Here is a 17,580-nt window from a genome sequence, read left to right as displayed (position 1 = left end):
TAGATTGCATTATAATAATTAAAATATATTTTTAAAAAATCTCTGGCTTTCTTCTTCCAGAGGTCTCTGCTATGTTTGTTCCTAGATATATTCTCATGACTGGTTAACATAACAAAATAAAAGTTTAATAGCTTTTGGTTCCTTATAGGGGTTACCCTTGATACCCTTCCTTCCTTCCTTTTCTTAAAATGTTTATAATTTTTAAAAATTACAAGATCATTTCCCATTTTCCTTCCTCTCTGCTTTCACACATGCACCCTCTCTGCTCCCTCTCAGGTTTATGGCCTCTGCATCTTTATTTGTTATTGTTACATTTATAAAGACGCATTAAAAAATGAGGCAGGAAGGCTCACCTTAAATACGGACAACTTCATTCCACAGACTTGATCTCAGACTGAATAAATGTGAAAGGGGACTTGAGTTCCAGCATCCATCTTTCTCTGCCTCCTACCAGAGGACTGGTTGTCACTTCCTGTCTCATGCTGCCTTCATGGAGGACTGGCTGTACCTTCAGATATTAAACCAGAATTAATTCTGCCTCCCTTACATTGCTTTGTCAGAGTTTGTCAGAGCAACAAGGAAAGGTACCGGTCTTTTGCTTCAGAGAGCTAACTTTTTTTTCTTGTAGAGGTGTCTGTTATGTTTGTTCCTAGGTATATTCTTGAGACTGTTGGGAATTGAAGTGGATCATATTATCTTTCTCAGTATGTTTTGTTTTTAGTGTATGAAGAGTCTTCTGATTTTTGTAGGTTGATTTTGCATCCTGCTGCTCTGCTGATAATTTCTAGACGTTTTCTGGTGGAATTTTTGAGCTCTTATTATAAAAACATATCATCTGCAAATAGAGATATTTTGACTTCAACTCTGCCAATTAATATATATATTTTTAAATTTTTCCTTCGCCTTATTGCTCCAGCTAGTGCTACGAGCACACAATTGAGAAAGAATTAGCGTAGTCACAGCCCTATGACATTACTGATTTATTATTTAATGGTAAAAATTCTGTTCCCTACATTTAATTAGAATAATTTCATATAAAATAACTTTTTAAAATTGATATAATAAGTGCAAAATTAAGTAATTTCCTAGAGTTTGCTAACATTAAATTAGGATATTTGACTTGACATGAAGCTCTTTACACTTGTGTGCAGCTGTTAATTTGTTGTGTGGATGGATGTAGGGACTTTGTCATACCTCTTTCTTCACCATTTTCCTTATTTTATTTATTCTTCTTTCATACAATACATTCTGACTGCAGACTGCCCTCCCTCCACACCTCCCTTGTTCCCCATATCCACTCCTCCTATGCCTTCCTTCAGAAAAGAGCAGGGATAGCAAACACACCATTCTGTCAAGGCTGGAGGTGGCATCCCAGTCGGAGGAAAATTGAAGCAGGCAAGTGAGTCAGGGACCCCCCACTCCCACTGTTAGGAGTCCCACAAAACTCCCATTTCTGATTATAATGGGCTTTGCCTTTGCCTTAGGCTATGTCTGTAGTTAAGTTCTATAAGATCTTGTTCTCTCTAGCCTTGGTTAATTAGCTAGGTTTTCAGTACCAGGACTACTTTCCCTGCTTTTTAGTAGACCTTAAGTGCAATTAGAGAGAAGGTGGTATTCTCAATGCCATATTGTATCTTTAGAGATATTTTACCATGCTGCTCGTTGATGTGGAAAACCCATACTCAGAGGGCATCGTCATGCCTCTAACAAGTTCCAGTCTAGGTGAATCTCGTGATGTTTATTCTCGGTTGTCAACTTGATGGGATCTGAATTCACCCGGTTGACACATGTCTGAGCCTGCCTTTAAGGATTATCGTCACTAGATTGAGGTGGGAAGGCCCTCCTACCATACTGGCACCTTCCTTCTGATGGGATCCTGAAATAAACAGGAGAAAATGAGCTGAGCACATGCATACATCTCTCCTCTGATTCCTATTTGCAAGTCCAGTGTGACCAAGGTGCCTTGTGCTCCTGCAACTTTACTGTCATTATGGATTCTACTACATGGGACTGTGAGCTGAAATAAACCCTTCCTTAACTTCCCCTTTTCAGAGATTTTTTTCTTTTATTTTTTCAAGAACAGAAAAGCAGCTAAGGTAGGTGTCTATACTTTTCACATACATGTTAAATGGCAATGTACAGCCTTGGAAGAGTAACAAGTTATGGAGACTATGTGTGAGGCAGTGTTAGAGATACAAAGGTCTCTCCTGCGAGAGGACAAAGCTGGAAGATGTCTAGAGAAGTAGTACTTGTCTATGCTACAAGGAGATAAGTCATTAAGCTATTATTATAAAAATTAATTATTCAAGTAGATATTTAGGAAGGAAAGCGGCCATATTAGTTTAGGTAAACCTTATACCTCAGGGCTTTGGTGATTTTATTTAAAGGCTCCTTTGCTTTCTGGTTTAGGATTTAGCCCATGAGTCTTCCAGCTGGAGACAGAAGAAAAAGTGGACAGTTTAATCCAGGACTCCTGTTAGTGTCAATGGCATGAAATCCTCCTGTGTTTTCCTTTTAAACCTAGAGGAGGTACCTGCATCCTGCCCAACTTATGAGATATTCTGTCTGATGACCACATGGCCATAAAGAAGAGAGTTCTAGGGTTTTACTCTCTTACCACCCAAGGCATTTTTCCTTTGAGTAAGATCTTGAATAACGCAAAGAATAAAAGCAAAGCAAGTGCTTTATTATTACTATCATGTCAAAGACATAATAAAAGATTAAAAAACAGTATTAAGGGAACAATCAATGAACAGAAATGGGTATATAAAGGCAAAACAGATTTTTTAAAAGAAGTACAGCTACCATTGGAGGAATAATCACAAAAAGTCACAATGGAGATAGTAATGCAATATTAAATATTATTAATGACAGTTACAGGGATATGGAAATTGAATCAGAATGTGGGTTTAGTAGAGAGAGTTGTTAAAGTAGATAGTTGTTAAGAGCTAGAGTTTGGAGCCCAGAGTCACTGTCAAAACTGCTATAAAACACAAAAGAGGGAAGGGCACAGATCTCTAAATGAGTAGAGACCCAGAATTTCAGATGATATGGTTTAGATGACAATATGTTCATAGAGAAATGTACGTCAGATGTTGAGATGGGGTTGCCATTCCAGTAACTTGTCAGAACTGGCAAGTAGTTTGGGAGTTTTGCAAATAGAAGTGACATCATCACACGGGCATTGTCATCAAGTTGAGTTATCTAAAGTACAGAACAGAGATAGGAGGCTTGACGCTTGGCAGAGAACGCACTGAATAAGCATAGGATTTGAGGGGAGCAGAGGAAAGGGTTCAGGAAGCTTTCCTCTGTGGAAAGCTTTCCTGCAAGGCATTACAATGCTTTCCTCGTCATGTAACACAATGATTTCTCTTATAATTAGTAAGAATTTATGCTCTAATTTTTGCTATAATTGGGATTGTAATGAATAAAGAGGAAAATAAATTTTATTGGACCTCTTCAATTTCCATATTATATAAGCCTCTCATTCCTCTCCCAATTTTTGTCCATATCTCCTGAATATTTTTGTCACTGAAGATGTAGCAGTCAGATCACCGAAGTTGACTGTAAAGTGGGCTATTAATGACTCCACTGTAGCAGTCAGATGATTTGAAGATTTTCCTTTGTAGTACCTTTTCTATTCCTTGGGAATTATGTCAAGTAATTTCCCACATAACATCAAGCAATTGGAGTTGCAGCAGTTTCCACATGCTTGCCAACCTGAGGTTTTAGCCTGCTTCCCAACTTTGTCTACTTAGAGTTAGGTCATTTTACACTGGTTCTTGCTCTGACAATAGGCCACTGTAACAGGACAGTGGTATAGGGGTAGGTGAATTAAATTTATTTTTAGATTATTGAATTTTGTCAAAAGTAAAATGAAATGCTTTTTCTTTCTGGTCATACTTCATTGGCCAGTGTAAAATATTTTGCTGCTGCCTTGGCAAAGAAAAGGTGTTTACTACCTTATCTTGAATGCAACCAGCATGGTCTGTATGTCTGCAGTTCCAAGCATAGGTTTGGATTCTGGGTAAACATGAAGTCATGGTAGTCTGTATAAAACACATTCATTTAAGTAATTTTTGTAGCCAAAGATCTAGAAAAACTGAAAGTTTCTAAGGTGGTTTTTAAAAAAATAAATCCGTCTACTACGTGTAGTTATTTGATGTGCAGATGTCTATGGATTCCAAGAGAGGGAACTATAATTACATGAGATTGTAGGTCATCAAATGTGGGTCCTGAGAAATGTCCTCTCTTGCCCTGGAGGAGCAGCAAGTACTTTTAACCGAGGGGCCATCTCACAAGCTCCTAGAAAGTATCTTTGAAAATCTTCTGTAGAGGAAAACAGTGCATGTTGAATAGGAAAGACTTAGTGTTGAGACCAAACCTGAGACCAAATCCTTGTCCTGTAGGGGTATAGAGGAAACTTAGGACTGTTTGCAATTGATTGTGAACACATAAAGAATAAACTTGGGAAGGTTCATGGAAGCCAAAGGCTCTCTGTGGTCTTGGAAATGAGAACATGAAAATTGAGAAAGGGCCACTGACCATGAAATAAATTACTGAATAGTTAAAATTTTTATGTAATACAATGACCTATTAAAATTATTTCTGTGTCCAAAAATAGAGCTGAACATTTAATGATAACCAACATATAATAAAAATGAAAAGAAAAAGAATAAAACAATAAAAAGTATGAAACGATTAGATGAAACCTATTTTAAAACATTTTTAATGATTGTAGCGTGTTCTTGTAACTACCCATTTATTTTTGTAACAATTCAAAATTATGTTTGCTTTTCATCCAAGCTAACTTTAGAAAATTCTGAAAACATCAGTTTTGAAAGAATAGTAAATATTGAATAGAATAACTATTGTTTTAATTTCCAGCATTAAATACTCATATCCTTGTACTTGATTCATCATATATAGGTTATAAATGGGGGTAACCTAGTCTGTTGTTTTTCTGGACTAGACCATTTAACTCTCTAAGCTGTGTTTGCTACTGACAGTTCAGAACTTATTTTTGTGGCCTTTATTAGCTTTCTGTGTCTCAATGAGAAACGTTTATAAAGCTCAAAGCATGGTACATAATTCAGATGAAGAATTCCATCTTTAAAAAAAGAACTAAGGCACAATTCAGTGATTTAGTAAGATTAATTTGTACACAAGAAACTAACTTGAACGATATGATCAGTAATTGTAGAAATAGTTTAAATTTGAAAACTATACTATTTCTAAGTCAAAAAGTTATTTGCACAATCACATAGCTTGACAGGATATAGTAAATTTTGAACTTGTGTCTTGGGAGGCCTGTTCTCACCGAGCAGATTAGAAACCTTTGTCAGTTACTGAACCTCATCCAGCTGCAAACAGCTGTTAGATGAACGCAGGTGGAGCCCATGTTTGCTCCACATGCTGCACGTTGCAGTCACCTTGATTTTCAACTAATCGATCTGTTGTTCTCTTCTTGGGAGCAGATATTTGGACTAATGCCATTTTTTCTTTATATGTAAAAAGATAAGTAATATAGAAAATATGGTCATTTGGTTGGTTCTGTAAGGCATCATACATCTTTCAAAGTTTCCTCCTGGGATTCTTGACGACTTTTGCAAACCCACTGTAGATGATTTTTTGAAGTTGGCTTTACACTTTACTGCAGAGTCCTCCAGCAGATTGTCTCTTCATGCTGTTGCTTTTTCCTTCACACTTGCTTGATTCTTCTGATTTGTTCATTAAAGAACAACTTCAGTGTTTTATTGAACTACCCGATGACATTTCAATTTACCTCTGAGTTGTTTTCTGGGGTGCATTTTGATTATTTTTTCTCACATTAGAAATAAACATTTTGAATTAAACTTAACAGTTATTAGAGGTTCATACAGATTTATTGAAACTATGGCCTGGCTACTGCTTTATGAAGACCAAGCATCATTTTTTTCAAGTATGGGGATAAGCTTTACAGTGGAGTATGCCTCTGTAACACCAGTAGTGATTCTCATAGATCAGACAGTCATAGGTTTTGATCCCAAACCAAGTTCTATGAAGCTGAAATTTATGCTCTTTTTTGATTGTTGATTTACTTAACTGTAGTTCAATAATTACATTTTGCCCCTACAAGGTTCCTAACTAGCACAATATAAATGACAATTATGTTATATTAAAAATATTAGTGAGAAAAATATTCAAAGCATATGAATGTTAAATTCATCTACACATGTGTTCTTTTGTCTTCCTTGGGATAGAACACACAGCCTTGCACATGAAAGACACTTCTTCACTACTGAGGTACATCCCTATGCTTTAAGATAATTATTTTGAGGCACAATATTTATAATTACTCTCAGATGACCCTTTTTTTGCTTCAGGTTTCAGGAGAAGCTTGGATTAGAGGAATACGATTCTGTGTCTATTTTTACAAATTTTAAAAAGTATATCTTAGATTTTTTTCTTACTCATGGTTAAATGCATATTCTAATGAATAAAGGACTAAAGGAGCTAATAGCTGGCAAAACATTATTTTTGGATGCAGTATGCCTCTGCGGGTGGTATGACTGAGTTATTTCAGGACGAGATTAAATATTTGAGTTAGTAGGCATAGAAAGGAGAAACACTCTTATCAATATGAGTGGACAACATTTTCCTCCATTGAAAACCTGAATAAAACACAAGAGTGGAGAATAGTAAATTGGGTTTTTGTTGAATTGAAGTATAAGAATTCTGGTGCCTTTGGTCATCAGAGGGAATTTTAAACATATGTTTCAGAATTCTATATTATTCGTTTAATTTTAATAATCAGGAAACTGGGAATGGAATAACATTTAAAATGTAAATTTAAAAAATCTTAAAAAAATCAAATAAAAATGAATTTCAGACAGAAAAATACACTACCCACGGAGAAATAATGCAAGGAAATTGAATGCTATATATGTAAAATATAAATGACACTGATATAGCTGGGTCCTCAGGTAGTTCTATATCCAATTTTCTGAGGAACCTCCAGACGGATTTCCGGAGTGGTGGTACCAGTCTGCAATCCCACCAACAATGGAGGAGTGTTCCTCTTTCTCCACATTTTGCCAGCATCTGCTGTCACCTGAGTTTTTTATCTTAGCCATTCTGACTGGTATGAGGGGGAATCTCGGGGTAGTTTTGATTTGTAGTTTCCTGATGATTATGGATATTGAACATTTCTTTAGGTGTTTCTCAGCCATTCGGCATTCCTCAGCTGTGAATTCTTTGTTTAGCTCTGAACCCCATTTTTAATAGGGTTATTTGTTTCCCTGCGGTCTGACTTCTTGAGTTGTTTGTATATTTTGGATATAAGGCCTCTATCTGTTGTAGGATTGGTAAAGATCTTTTCCCAATCTGTTGGTTGCTGTTTTGTCCTAACCACAGTGTCCTTTGCCTTACAGAAGCTTTGCAGTTTTATGAGGTCCCATTTGTCGATTCTTGATCTTAGAGCATAAGCCATTTGTGTTTTGTTCAGGAAATTTGGACTAATTGATTGATGGCAATTAGAAATACTGAGGAAAATAAAGCACAACATGTCTGCTTGAAATTATTGGTAAAGGGGAACATGAAGAACATACTTACCCCTTACTTGTGAGCATGAGTCCTGATTGTTCTGTATGTGTTCCTTTATTTGCAGTCACTGTCACTCTCTGACCATTTCCTACGTATTTTTTGACTTCTCCTGGAGTTTCCATATACTTAATATTGCCTGTCCATCTTCCAATCTGTTCAACACCCTTATTTCTATTCCTTCTACATTTATACATTTTAAGTACTAGCTGCACATTGTATATGAATTCAATTTGAATTACTTTATAAATAATGTATCCTTTCAGTAAATTTTATGTATGGAGTTTTAATTTAGTTATTTTTCTTTTAAAATATTTTTTGCTCTAATTTTATTTCATGTGTTCATTTTAAGTCTAAATAATTCAGTATGAATAAGTTCTTTTAAAAATAATGTTGATTTTCCTTCATTTGTATTCATTCTTATAAATATCTTATCATGTTAATTAGTTATTTTAAGACTCCTTGCTTCAGCTGGAAATACCTTCCTTCCTAAAATTATATACGTGTTTAAATCTTATATGAGTTGTTAATAGGATTTTCATTAACTAGTCAGCTGTGAATCCTGTACAATATGAAAACTGCACATATGCAAGTTGCAGGGTTAGAGATTTTCTTTTCTGAGAATTCTGCCAGGACTTGCAGATAAAAGACAAGTTTTTGTGTCTTTCATGGATTAGTGGACACAGCTTTTCTTGTCTGTATTTTGCAAGCCCAGCTTTCATCAGAATTCCTAGGCTTTAGGATCAGTTCAGGTGTCTCACCTTGCATGGTAATGAATCTTATGTTCTGTCCTCCATTCTAACAAGCTCCAGGACCTCGTGCCAGCTAAATAGCACTGTGAGCCACTTTGGCCTCTGCAGGGATTCTCTGATTTGAATATCCTCTTTCTGTAGGGATACTATATCATGCGCAACAATTTATTTCCTAAAAATGAAAAAGAATCAGTCTTTATCTATATTTTAAATAGAATTTTAACCAAACATTATCTCGAATAGCCTTGTGTTACTTTTCATTTATATTTTCTATTTTTTACTTAGGAAAGTCTAGCATAAATATTCAATAGGTATATGATTTTTTACAATAATGACTTAAATATTCTAGAAATAACATTCCCTGTTTAATATTTATCTGCCACATATTAATACACACATGAATGACTTATCCATGGCATGACACTGTATTCATTTTATTTATTACCAACATACACAACTATTAATAGAAGAGCTGTACCCTGACTATTTGTACCCCTTCTTCCATCAAATAATTTTGTAATTCTGACTCTATGCCAAACATTTCCCTGGCACTTGAAGGAATGAATGAATAAAAGAAAGCATGGCTCTTCCTCATGGTGTTTTCTCTATATTGCTGAGGAATAGATGTTGTGTCAAGGAAAAGGCATGTTTGTGGAAGCCTGAATGATCCAGGCAAAGATCAGGGAGACATTCTTGCACAGTTGAGGAACTGGGATTCCAACCCTCTTGCTGGCTCACCTAGACTCTTCTCACAGTTTTCACTGGTGTCTGTGTGAGTGGATGTCAATGAATAATGCTGACAACTTCCTGTTTCTTGATACCGTTCACAGGTGAAAAAGTGGGGTGTCTTTGGATCGCTGGAAGTTCGACCTGACATGGATGAATGTGAACGTTCAATTGTGACAGACGACGACTGTGAAATCCTGAAAATACCTACAAAGGAGTATGAGAAGTTAAAATTGGTATGCTCTGCACATCTATTTCCCTTTTGAAGTCCGACTTGATTGGAGAGACCATGATTTGTGGTTTATTGGCCGATTGGCACTTCGTCAGCTTCTTTTTCAGTACTTGCAGGAAAAACAGCAGAGCGCTCCTCTGCTCTTTATAATTTTTAAATTCACTCATTCAGTCATTGAGCAAATAGGCAGTCTGTGTGTCAACAGCATGCTGTTTGATGGGGGACAAAAATGATTGGATGGTTACGGCGCTACTGCTTTCAAGGGTTCACCAGTCTGTACTAATCTTTCTTCAGAATATGTGACTAATACTTTTGGTTGTGAGCCTAGCCTTTAATGGCTGAGACTAGTTGCTTTCTGTCAGCTTGACGCAGACCTGCTGGAAGCGGGATTTTAGTTGGGGAACTGTCTCCATTAGATGGACTTACGGGGATATCTCTGGGACATTCTCTTGATTGCAAATTAAAGTAAGAAGACTCTGGTACACCTGTGCAATATAAGAAAGTTAGCTGAGTCGAGTGGAGAAGTAACCCAGCAGACAGCATTTCCCCAAGTTTTTATGTTCTATGGGGCTGAAATAACTGATCTCATCCTCGAGGTGCTTTGGGTTATTTGGCTTATCACAACCAAGGAAACAAACAAAGACAGAATGGTTGACATGCTAATACAGAATTGCACAAACTTTCAAATTCATAATTGGATAAGAAGACATTTAAACTTTATTCTGAGCATCAACTTCTGCTGTTCATGACGTTTTAGTGTAAATCTGTATTTTTCTAGTCTAAACCAAATCTGTTCCTACTCCCTCCATCACCTCCACTTCTTTTAAAGGGTAGAAAAAACTTATCTAAACAGTGAGGTTGGGAGGTCCCTGTTGTCTTCTTGACAGATTCTAATACAGGCCTAGGTCCTGCATGATACTTGAAGGTTCAGTATTCATGCTGAAAGATAAATATCTTTCTTATTGCTTAGGATCTCAAAAAGTAAGAAATTTCCTTTGTTGTGGTAACCTCATAAACATGTAATTTTCCCAGAATTCATTGTTTCCCCAAATACCAGATATTAGTATATTTAAATTTCAGAGTGTTTGGCTTAAAAATTTTTCTTGTTTTGTTATTGTCCCTCATGAAAATGAATTATATAACTTCACACACACACACACACACACACACACACACACACACACACACACCTTTTGAGCTTTGTTTATAAATCTTTAAAATTTGTTCATATTTATAGTAATTTAAAGCATTATAGTACAGATTGGGTATATTGGCAAACAAATCTGAATATTAGAATTATAGTATAGCTATTGGTCATAGTAATAGCCAATTGTTACTCAAACTTATACTGTGAAATAGCCATATAGCTGTTACTTCTCTTTTTCTGACATTTTTGGCTAGTTTTTGTTAGTTTTTAATGATCTCATTTTGAAACCTGACAAGGGCATTCTTTTTTTTTTATTGCAGGAAAAAGTAAAACGTGAAAATGCACAAAAGTTGAAATTAATTCGCAAGTGTCCGTTTTATGAAATTTGGCCTACCTTATCCATATATGAACTAGTTTCACTTAGTACATTCAAAATTTTTCCTCCAGGTCATGGTGAGTTTAACTCAATTTTAGACTTGTTTGTTATGTAAAATTCCACTACTGTATTTGCAAATCTTTATAATTTCAATATATTAGGCAATATAAGTAATGCATCTCCATATAGGTATTTTATTAATGAATTATTAACTATGAATTGGATTTTTTTAAAAATTCTCTTTTTAATTAAAAAATGAACATGTTTTGCTTCAAGAGCAGCTTTAGTCCAAACCTGCATTCCACATCTCTCCACATTTTCAATTTTCCATACTCATATTGCTACACACTGAGAATTACAGTAAGGGCCAACCTGCAAAGAATAAGGGCAAGATGTCTGTGTAGTCACTGTTTTCTTACTGTCCTGGTTAGTAAGCTCTTAACCAGCAAATTTTCAATCAACATCTGTGTTATATCTCAGCAGTGAAAAAGTAACAATTCCAAGTTATCTGTCACTCATCAAAGCCTTGACAAAGCATGTCAGATTCAGTCCTTAATTGCTGTCGTGAGACCTCAAATAAATATAGATGTATCTTTGGTGTGGGTAAAAAAACTAAATATGAAAATCCCTTACAACCCACATTTACTTTCTGCACATTGCCTGTAGTTCACACATTACTTTTTGTGTACTTGTATTCTGATTGTGACCTATCATGGGAGGTCAGATGTTTTTTACATGTGGCATTATGTGGAGCTAATAGTTCATAATTTTGGAGATTTGATATTTGCAATTTCTGGAGAAGGTGAAGTCTTAAAAAGAGAATCAAGAGGCAAAAGCCTCCGATATCATTAGAGTCTGGAGTGCATGTACAGACCTCTTAGAGTATGTGTGCACAAAAGCATAGACAGTATTGACTCATTCTATTTCTTCATGAACCTATGAGAGACAAGTAAACAAGAGAGGACAGTGAAGTGTCCTCTATGAAAGTGTGGGCAAGATTTTTGTCTTTAATAAGGAGTCACTTTGCCCCACAAGATATGGCCATGAACAGCAAAATGAGCAGTGAGACCTGGTACTTTTCTCCTCTCAAATACTGTTGGAACAAATACTTGGACTACTACAGTACAGGAAACCTTTCAAGAAATACTGCTTTACAAATCCTGCTGAGCTGTGATGGCCAAGGGCTAACTTCAAATTAGGAATGAGACTAAAGCTTCTACAAGTTTGATTCTGAGTTATAAATCTTAAAACATAGCTAAGATATCCTTGGAAAGTGAGTTTCAGCTCAGTGTGGTGCAAAATATTCCTGGTAGTGTATTGTGGGAAAAAGTATAGTGAGAGGGAAGCTTAGGTTTCAAACCACAGAAATAAGGCACTCATATTTGATGAGTGTTTTTCAGTGCTCATATTTACAATATCATTTCTTAAAACAGATGTTTAAACTATGTTGCATCAACATTAAGTATATCTTGCTTATAAAAACTAAATACTAAAAATTATTAAAAGGGTAACAAGTGCTAAGCACTAAACCATCAGCCTGGAAAATGATTAAGAATATTGAACTGTTCACAAAAATTTTAATAACTAGGTCTGAATATAAATATTTTCATTAATGTACACATGAAAATCATCCAATCAACTTATATAAGTAGAAGTTTAGCTTTTCAAAATTTAGTGTATTTATTGCAGAGAAAACTTGATGAATGCAGTTTTTCTGGGTTTAATCATAGATTTTCTACTTTATATCAGACTTGTTAAATATTTCTCTCAGAGGCTAGTATATATAAAAGTAGATCATAAGTAAGCTGTACAATATTATGTGAACAAATATTCTGAATGTGGAGGGGTCAACTATTCTATTACTCAAAAACATTCAGTTATTATTTTTAATGTTTCTCAAACTAAAACATGGGCCCAAAGTACTTAAGAGCTAAGCAGATTGTAGAGCTAAAAATAGGCTTGACACAACATGTTTCATATACTGGAATATCTGAAAGGTAATAATATTTTCTGTGTTATACAGCTTGTTATATTACATAATAATAAAACTCTGTTATTATACTGTATAGTAAAAATATCACTTTGTCTCATTTCTAACCATATAAAAGTTAGAGCATATATGTATACAAGTTTAGACAAGATTATATTCCTTAGATAAGAATGTCAGATATATCTATAAATCCCATCTCAGTACTAACATAACTATTAATTATCATAAGTTCTTATCAGCTAACAAAGAAACAAATAAATAAAAGTGCTTATAAATAAACAAATCTAGGTTTTTGCATATTTTTATAGTAATAAACAATATATAAAATAAAATCATCAGATATGACTCGTCTTCTTTTTTTTTTTGAACATTATTGTATTTCCATATCTATTGTTAGAGAATGGCACAGAATCACAAAGACATTTATTGTGACCTGGGTATGTGTTTTTCTTTTTTTTAATCTTTATTAACTTGAGTATTTCTTATTTAAATTTCGATTGTTATTCCCCTTCAGGGTTTCCAGGCCAACATCCCCCTAACCCCTCCCCCTCCCATTCTATATGGGCTTCCCCTCCCCATCCTCCCCCCATTACCACATTCCCCCCAACAATCACATTCACTGGATGTTCAGTCTTGGAAGGACCAAGGGCTTCCCCTTCCACTGGTGCTCTTACTAGGCGATTCATTGCTACCTATTAGGTTGGAGTTCAGGTTAAGTCCATGTATAGTCTTTGGGTAGTGGCTTAGTCCCTGGAAGCTCTGGTTCGTTGGCATTGTTATTCGTATGGGGAATCAAGCCCCTTCAAGCTCTTCCAGTCCTTTCTCTGATTCCTTCAACGGGGGTCCCGTTCTCAGTTCAGTGGTTTGCTGCTGGCATTCGCCTATGTATTTGATGTATTCTGGATGTGTCCCTCAGGAGAGATCTACATCCGGTTCCTGTCAGCCTGCACTTCTTTGCTTCATCCATCTTATCTAGTTTGGTAGCTGTATATGTATGGGCCACATGTGAGGCAGGCTCTGAATGGGTGTTCCTTCTGCCTCTGTTCTAAACTTTGCCTCTCTACTCCTTCCCAAGGGTATTATTGTTCCCTTTAAAGAAGGAGTGAAGCATTCGCATTTTGGTCATCCTTCTTGAGTTTCATGTATTCTGTTCATCTAGGGTAATTGAAACATTTGGGCTAATAGCCACTTATCAATGAGTACATACCATTTTTTTTATTTTTTTTATTTATTTTTTTTTGTGATTAGGTTACCTCACCCAGGATATTTTCCAGTTCCATTCATTTGCCTATGAATTTCATAAAGTCATTGTTTTTGATAGCTGAGTAATATTCCATTGTGTAGATGTACCACATTTTCTGTATCTATTCCTCTGTTGAAGGGCATCTGGGTTCTTTTCAGCTTCTGGCTATTATAAATAAGGCTGCTATGAACATAGTGGAGCATGTGTCTTTCTTATATGTTGGGGCATCTTTTGGGTATATGCCCAAGAAAGGTATAGCTAGGTCCTCAGATAGTTCAATGTCTAATTTTCTGAGGAACCTGCAGACTGATTTCCAGAATGGTTGTACCAGTCTGCAATCTCACCAACAATGGAGGAGTGTTCCTCTTTCTCCACATCTTTGCCAGCATTTACTGTCACCTGAGTTTTTGATCTTAGCCATTCTCACTGGTGTGAGGTGAAATCTCAGGGTTGTTTTGATTTGCATTTCCCTTATGAGTAAAGATTTTGAACATTTCTTTAGGTATTTCTCATCCATTCGGTATTCCTCAGCTGTGAATTCTTTGTTTAGCTCTGAACTCCATTTTTTAATAGGGTTATTGGACTCCCTGCGGTCTAACTTCTTGAGTTCTTTGTATATTTTGCATATAAGCCCTCTATCTGTTGTCGGATTGGTAAAGATCTTCTCCCAATCTGTTGGTTGCCGTTTTCTCCTAACAACAGTGTCCTTTGCCTTACAGAAGCTTTGCAGTTTTATGAGATCCCATTTGTTGATTCTTGATCTTAGAGCATAAGCCATTGATGTTTTGTTCAGGAAATTTTCTCCAGTGCCCATGTGTTCTAGACGCTTCCCCACTTTTTCTTTTATTAGTTTGAATGTATCTGGTTTGATGTGAAGGTCCTTGATCCACTTGGACTTAAGCTTTGTACAGGGTGATAAACAGGGATCGATCTGCATTCTTCTACATACTGACCTCCAATTGAACCAGCACCATTTGCTGAAAATGCTATTTTGATGGGGATTGCATTGAATCTGTAGATCGCTTTTGGTAAAATGGCCATTTTTACTCTATTAAACATGCCAATCCATGAGCATGGGAGATCTTTCCATCTTCTGAGGTCTTCTTCAATTTCTTTCTTCAGAGGCTTGGTGTTCTTAACATACAGATCTTTCACTTGCTTTGTTAAAATCACACCGAGGTATTTTATATTATTTGGGACTATTATGAAGGGTGTTGTTTCCCTAATTTCTTTCTCGGCTTGTTTCTCTTTTGTGTAGAGGAAAGCTACTGATTTATTTGAGTTAATTTTATACCCAGCCACTTTGCTGAAGTTGTTTATCAGCTTTAGTAGTTCTCTGGTGGAACTTTTGGGATCACTTAAATATACTATCATATCACCTACAAATAGAGATATTTTGATTTCTTCTTTTCCAATCTGTATCCCTTTGATCTCCTTTTGTTGTCTGATTGCTCTAGCTAGAAATTCAAGAACTATATTGAAACAGTAGGAAGAGAGTGGGCAGCCTTGTCTATTCCCTGATTTTAGTGGGATTGCTTCAAGTTTCTCTCCATTTACTTTAATGTTAGCTACTGGTTTGCTGTATATGGCTTTTACTATGTTTAGGTATGGGCCTTGAATTCCTATTCTTTCCAGGACTTTTACCATGGAGGGGTGTTGAATTTTGTCAAATGCTTTCTCAGCATCTAATGAAATGATCATGTGGTTTTGTTCTTTCAGTTTGTTTATATAATGGATCACGTTGATGGTTTTCCATACATAAAACCATCCCTGCATGCGTGGGATGAAGCCTACTTTATCATGGCGGATGATTGCTTTGATGTGCTCTTGGATTCAGTTTGCCAGAATTTTATTGAATATTTTTGCGTCGATATTTGTAAGGGAAATTGGTCTGAAGTTCTCTTTCTTCTTTGGGTCTTTGTGTGGTTTAGGTATAAGAGTAATTGTGGCTTCGTAGAAGGAATTTGGTAGCTCTCTATCTGTTTCAATTTTGTCGAATAATTTGGATAGTATTTGTATGAGGTCTTCTATGAAGGTCTGATAGAATTCTGTACTGAACCCATCTGGACCTGGTCTCTTTTTGGTTGAGAGACTTTTAATGACTGCTTCTATTTCTTTTGGAGTTATGGGATTGTTTAAATGGTTTAATCTGTTCCTGATTTCACTTTGGTACCTGCTATCTGTCTAGGAAATTGTCCATTTCCTGCAGATTTTCAAGTTTTGATGAATATAGGCTTTTGTAGTAAGATCTGATGATTTTTTGAGTTTCCTCTGATTCTGTAGTTATGTCTCCCTTTTCATTTCTGATTCTGTTAATTTGTACATATTCTCTGTGTCCTCTCATTAGTCTGACTAAGGGTTTATCTATCTTGTTGATTTTCTCAAAGAACCAACTTTTGGTTCTGTTGATTCTTTCTATGGTCATTTTTGTTTCTACTTGGTTGATTTCAGCTCTGAGTTTGATTATTTCCTGCCCTCTACTCCTCCTGGGTGTATTTGCTTCTTTTTGTTCTAGAGCTTTTAGGTGTGCTGTCAAGCAGCTGATATATGCTCTCTCCTGTTTCTTTCTGCAGGCACTCAGAGCTATGCGTTTTCCTCTTAGCACAGCTTTCATTGTGCCCCATAAGTTTGGGTATGTTGTACCTTCATTTTCATTAAATTCTATGAAGTTCTTAATTACTTTCTTTATTTCTTCCTTGACCACGTTATCGTTGAGTAGAGCATTGTTCAACTTCCACGTATATGTGGGCGTTCTTCCCTTATTGTTATTGAAGACCAGCTTTAACCCGTGGTGGTCTGATAGGAGGAATGGGTTTATTTCTATTTTTCTATATCTGTTGAGGCCTGTTTTATGACCAATTATATGGTCAATTTTGGAGAAAGTACTATGAGGTGGTGAGAAGAAGTTATATCCTTTTGTTTTAGGATAGAATGTTCTATGAATATCTCTTAAGTCCATTTGGTTCATGACTTCTGTTAGTCTGTCTATGTCTCTGTTTAATTTCTGTTTCCATGATCTGTCCATTGATGAGAGTGGAGTGATGAAATCTCCAATATTATTGTGTGAGATGCAATGTGTGCTTTGAGCTTTAGTAAGGCTTCTTTTACGTATGTAGGTGCCCTTTGTTTATAGCATAGATATTTAGGATTGAGAGTTCATCTTGGTGGATTTTTTCCTTTGATGAATATTAAGTGTCCTTCCTTATCTTTTTTGATGACTTTTAGTTGAAAATTGATTTTATTCGATATTAGTATGGCTACTCTAGCTTGCTTCTTCCGACCATTTGCTTGGAAAGTTGTTTTCCAGCCTTTCATTCTGAGGTAGTGTCTGTCTTTGTCTCTTTGGTGTGTTTCCTTTAGGCAGCAGAATGCAGGGTCCTCATTGCGTATCCAGTTTATTAATTTATGTCTTTTTATTGGAGAGTTGAGACCATTGATGTAGAGAGATATTAAGGAATAGTGATTGTTGCTTCCTGTTATATTCATGTTTGGATGTGAGGTTATGTTTATGTGTTTTTCTTCTCTTTGTTTCG

The 17,580-nt window shown here is 35.9% G+C and overlaps 1 protein-coding gene across 12 annotated transcripts in view; it reads left to right on the top strand.

Moving 5' to 3' along the window:
* Cnbd1 (cyclic nucleotide binding domain containing 1) overlaps window positions 1-17,580 on the top strand; it is a 373,043-nt gene that overhangs the window by 232,633 nt on the left and 122,830 nt on the right. For all 12 annotated transcript variants that reach the window (XR_010051716.1, XR_010051715.1, XR_010051717.1 and 9 more), the window contains 2 exons: window positions 9,164-9,295; window positions 10,759-10,891. Coding sequence is in view for 8 of the 12 variants with exons in the window: in XM_063261275.1 (XP_063117345.1) it covers window positions 9,164-9,295; window positions 10,759-10,891 (265 nt within the window). In the remaining 4 variants the exon portion in view is untranslated. The remainder of the gene's footprint in view (window positions 1-9,163; window positions 9,296-10,758; window positions 10,892-17,580) is intronic.

This window comes from Rattus norvegicus, chromosome 5 (genome assembly GCF_036323735.1).
Source record: "Rattus norvegicus strain BN/NHsdMcwi chromosome 5, GRCr8, whole genome shotgun sequence".
NCBI lineage: Eukaryota > Metazoa > Chordata > Mammalia > Rodentia > Muridae > Rattus > Rattus norvegicus.
The sequence above is the reverse complement of the archived record's forward strand: the minus strand, read 5'-3'. Positions and strand labels throughout refer to the sequence as shown.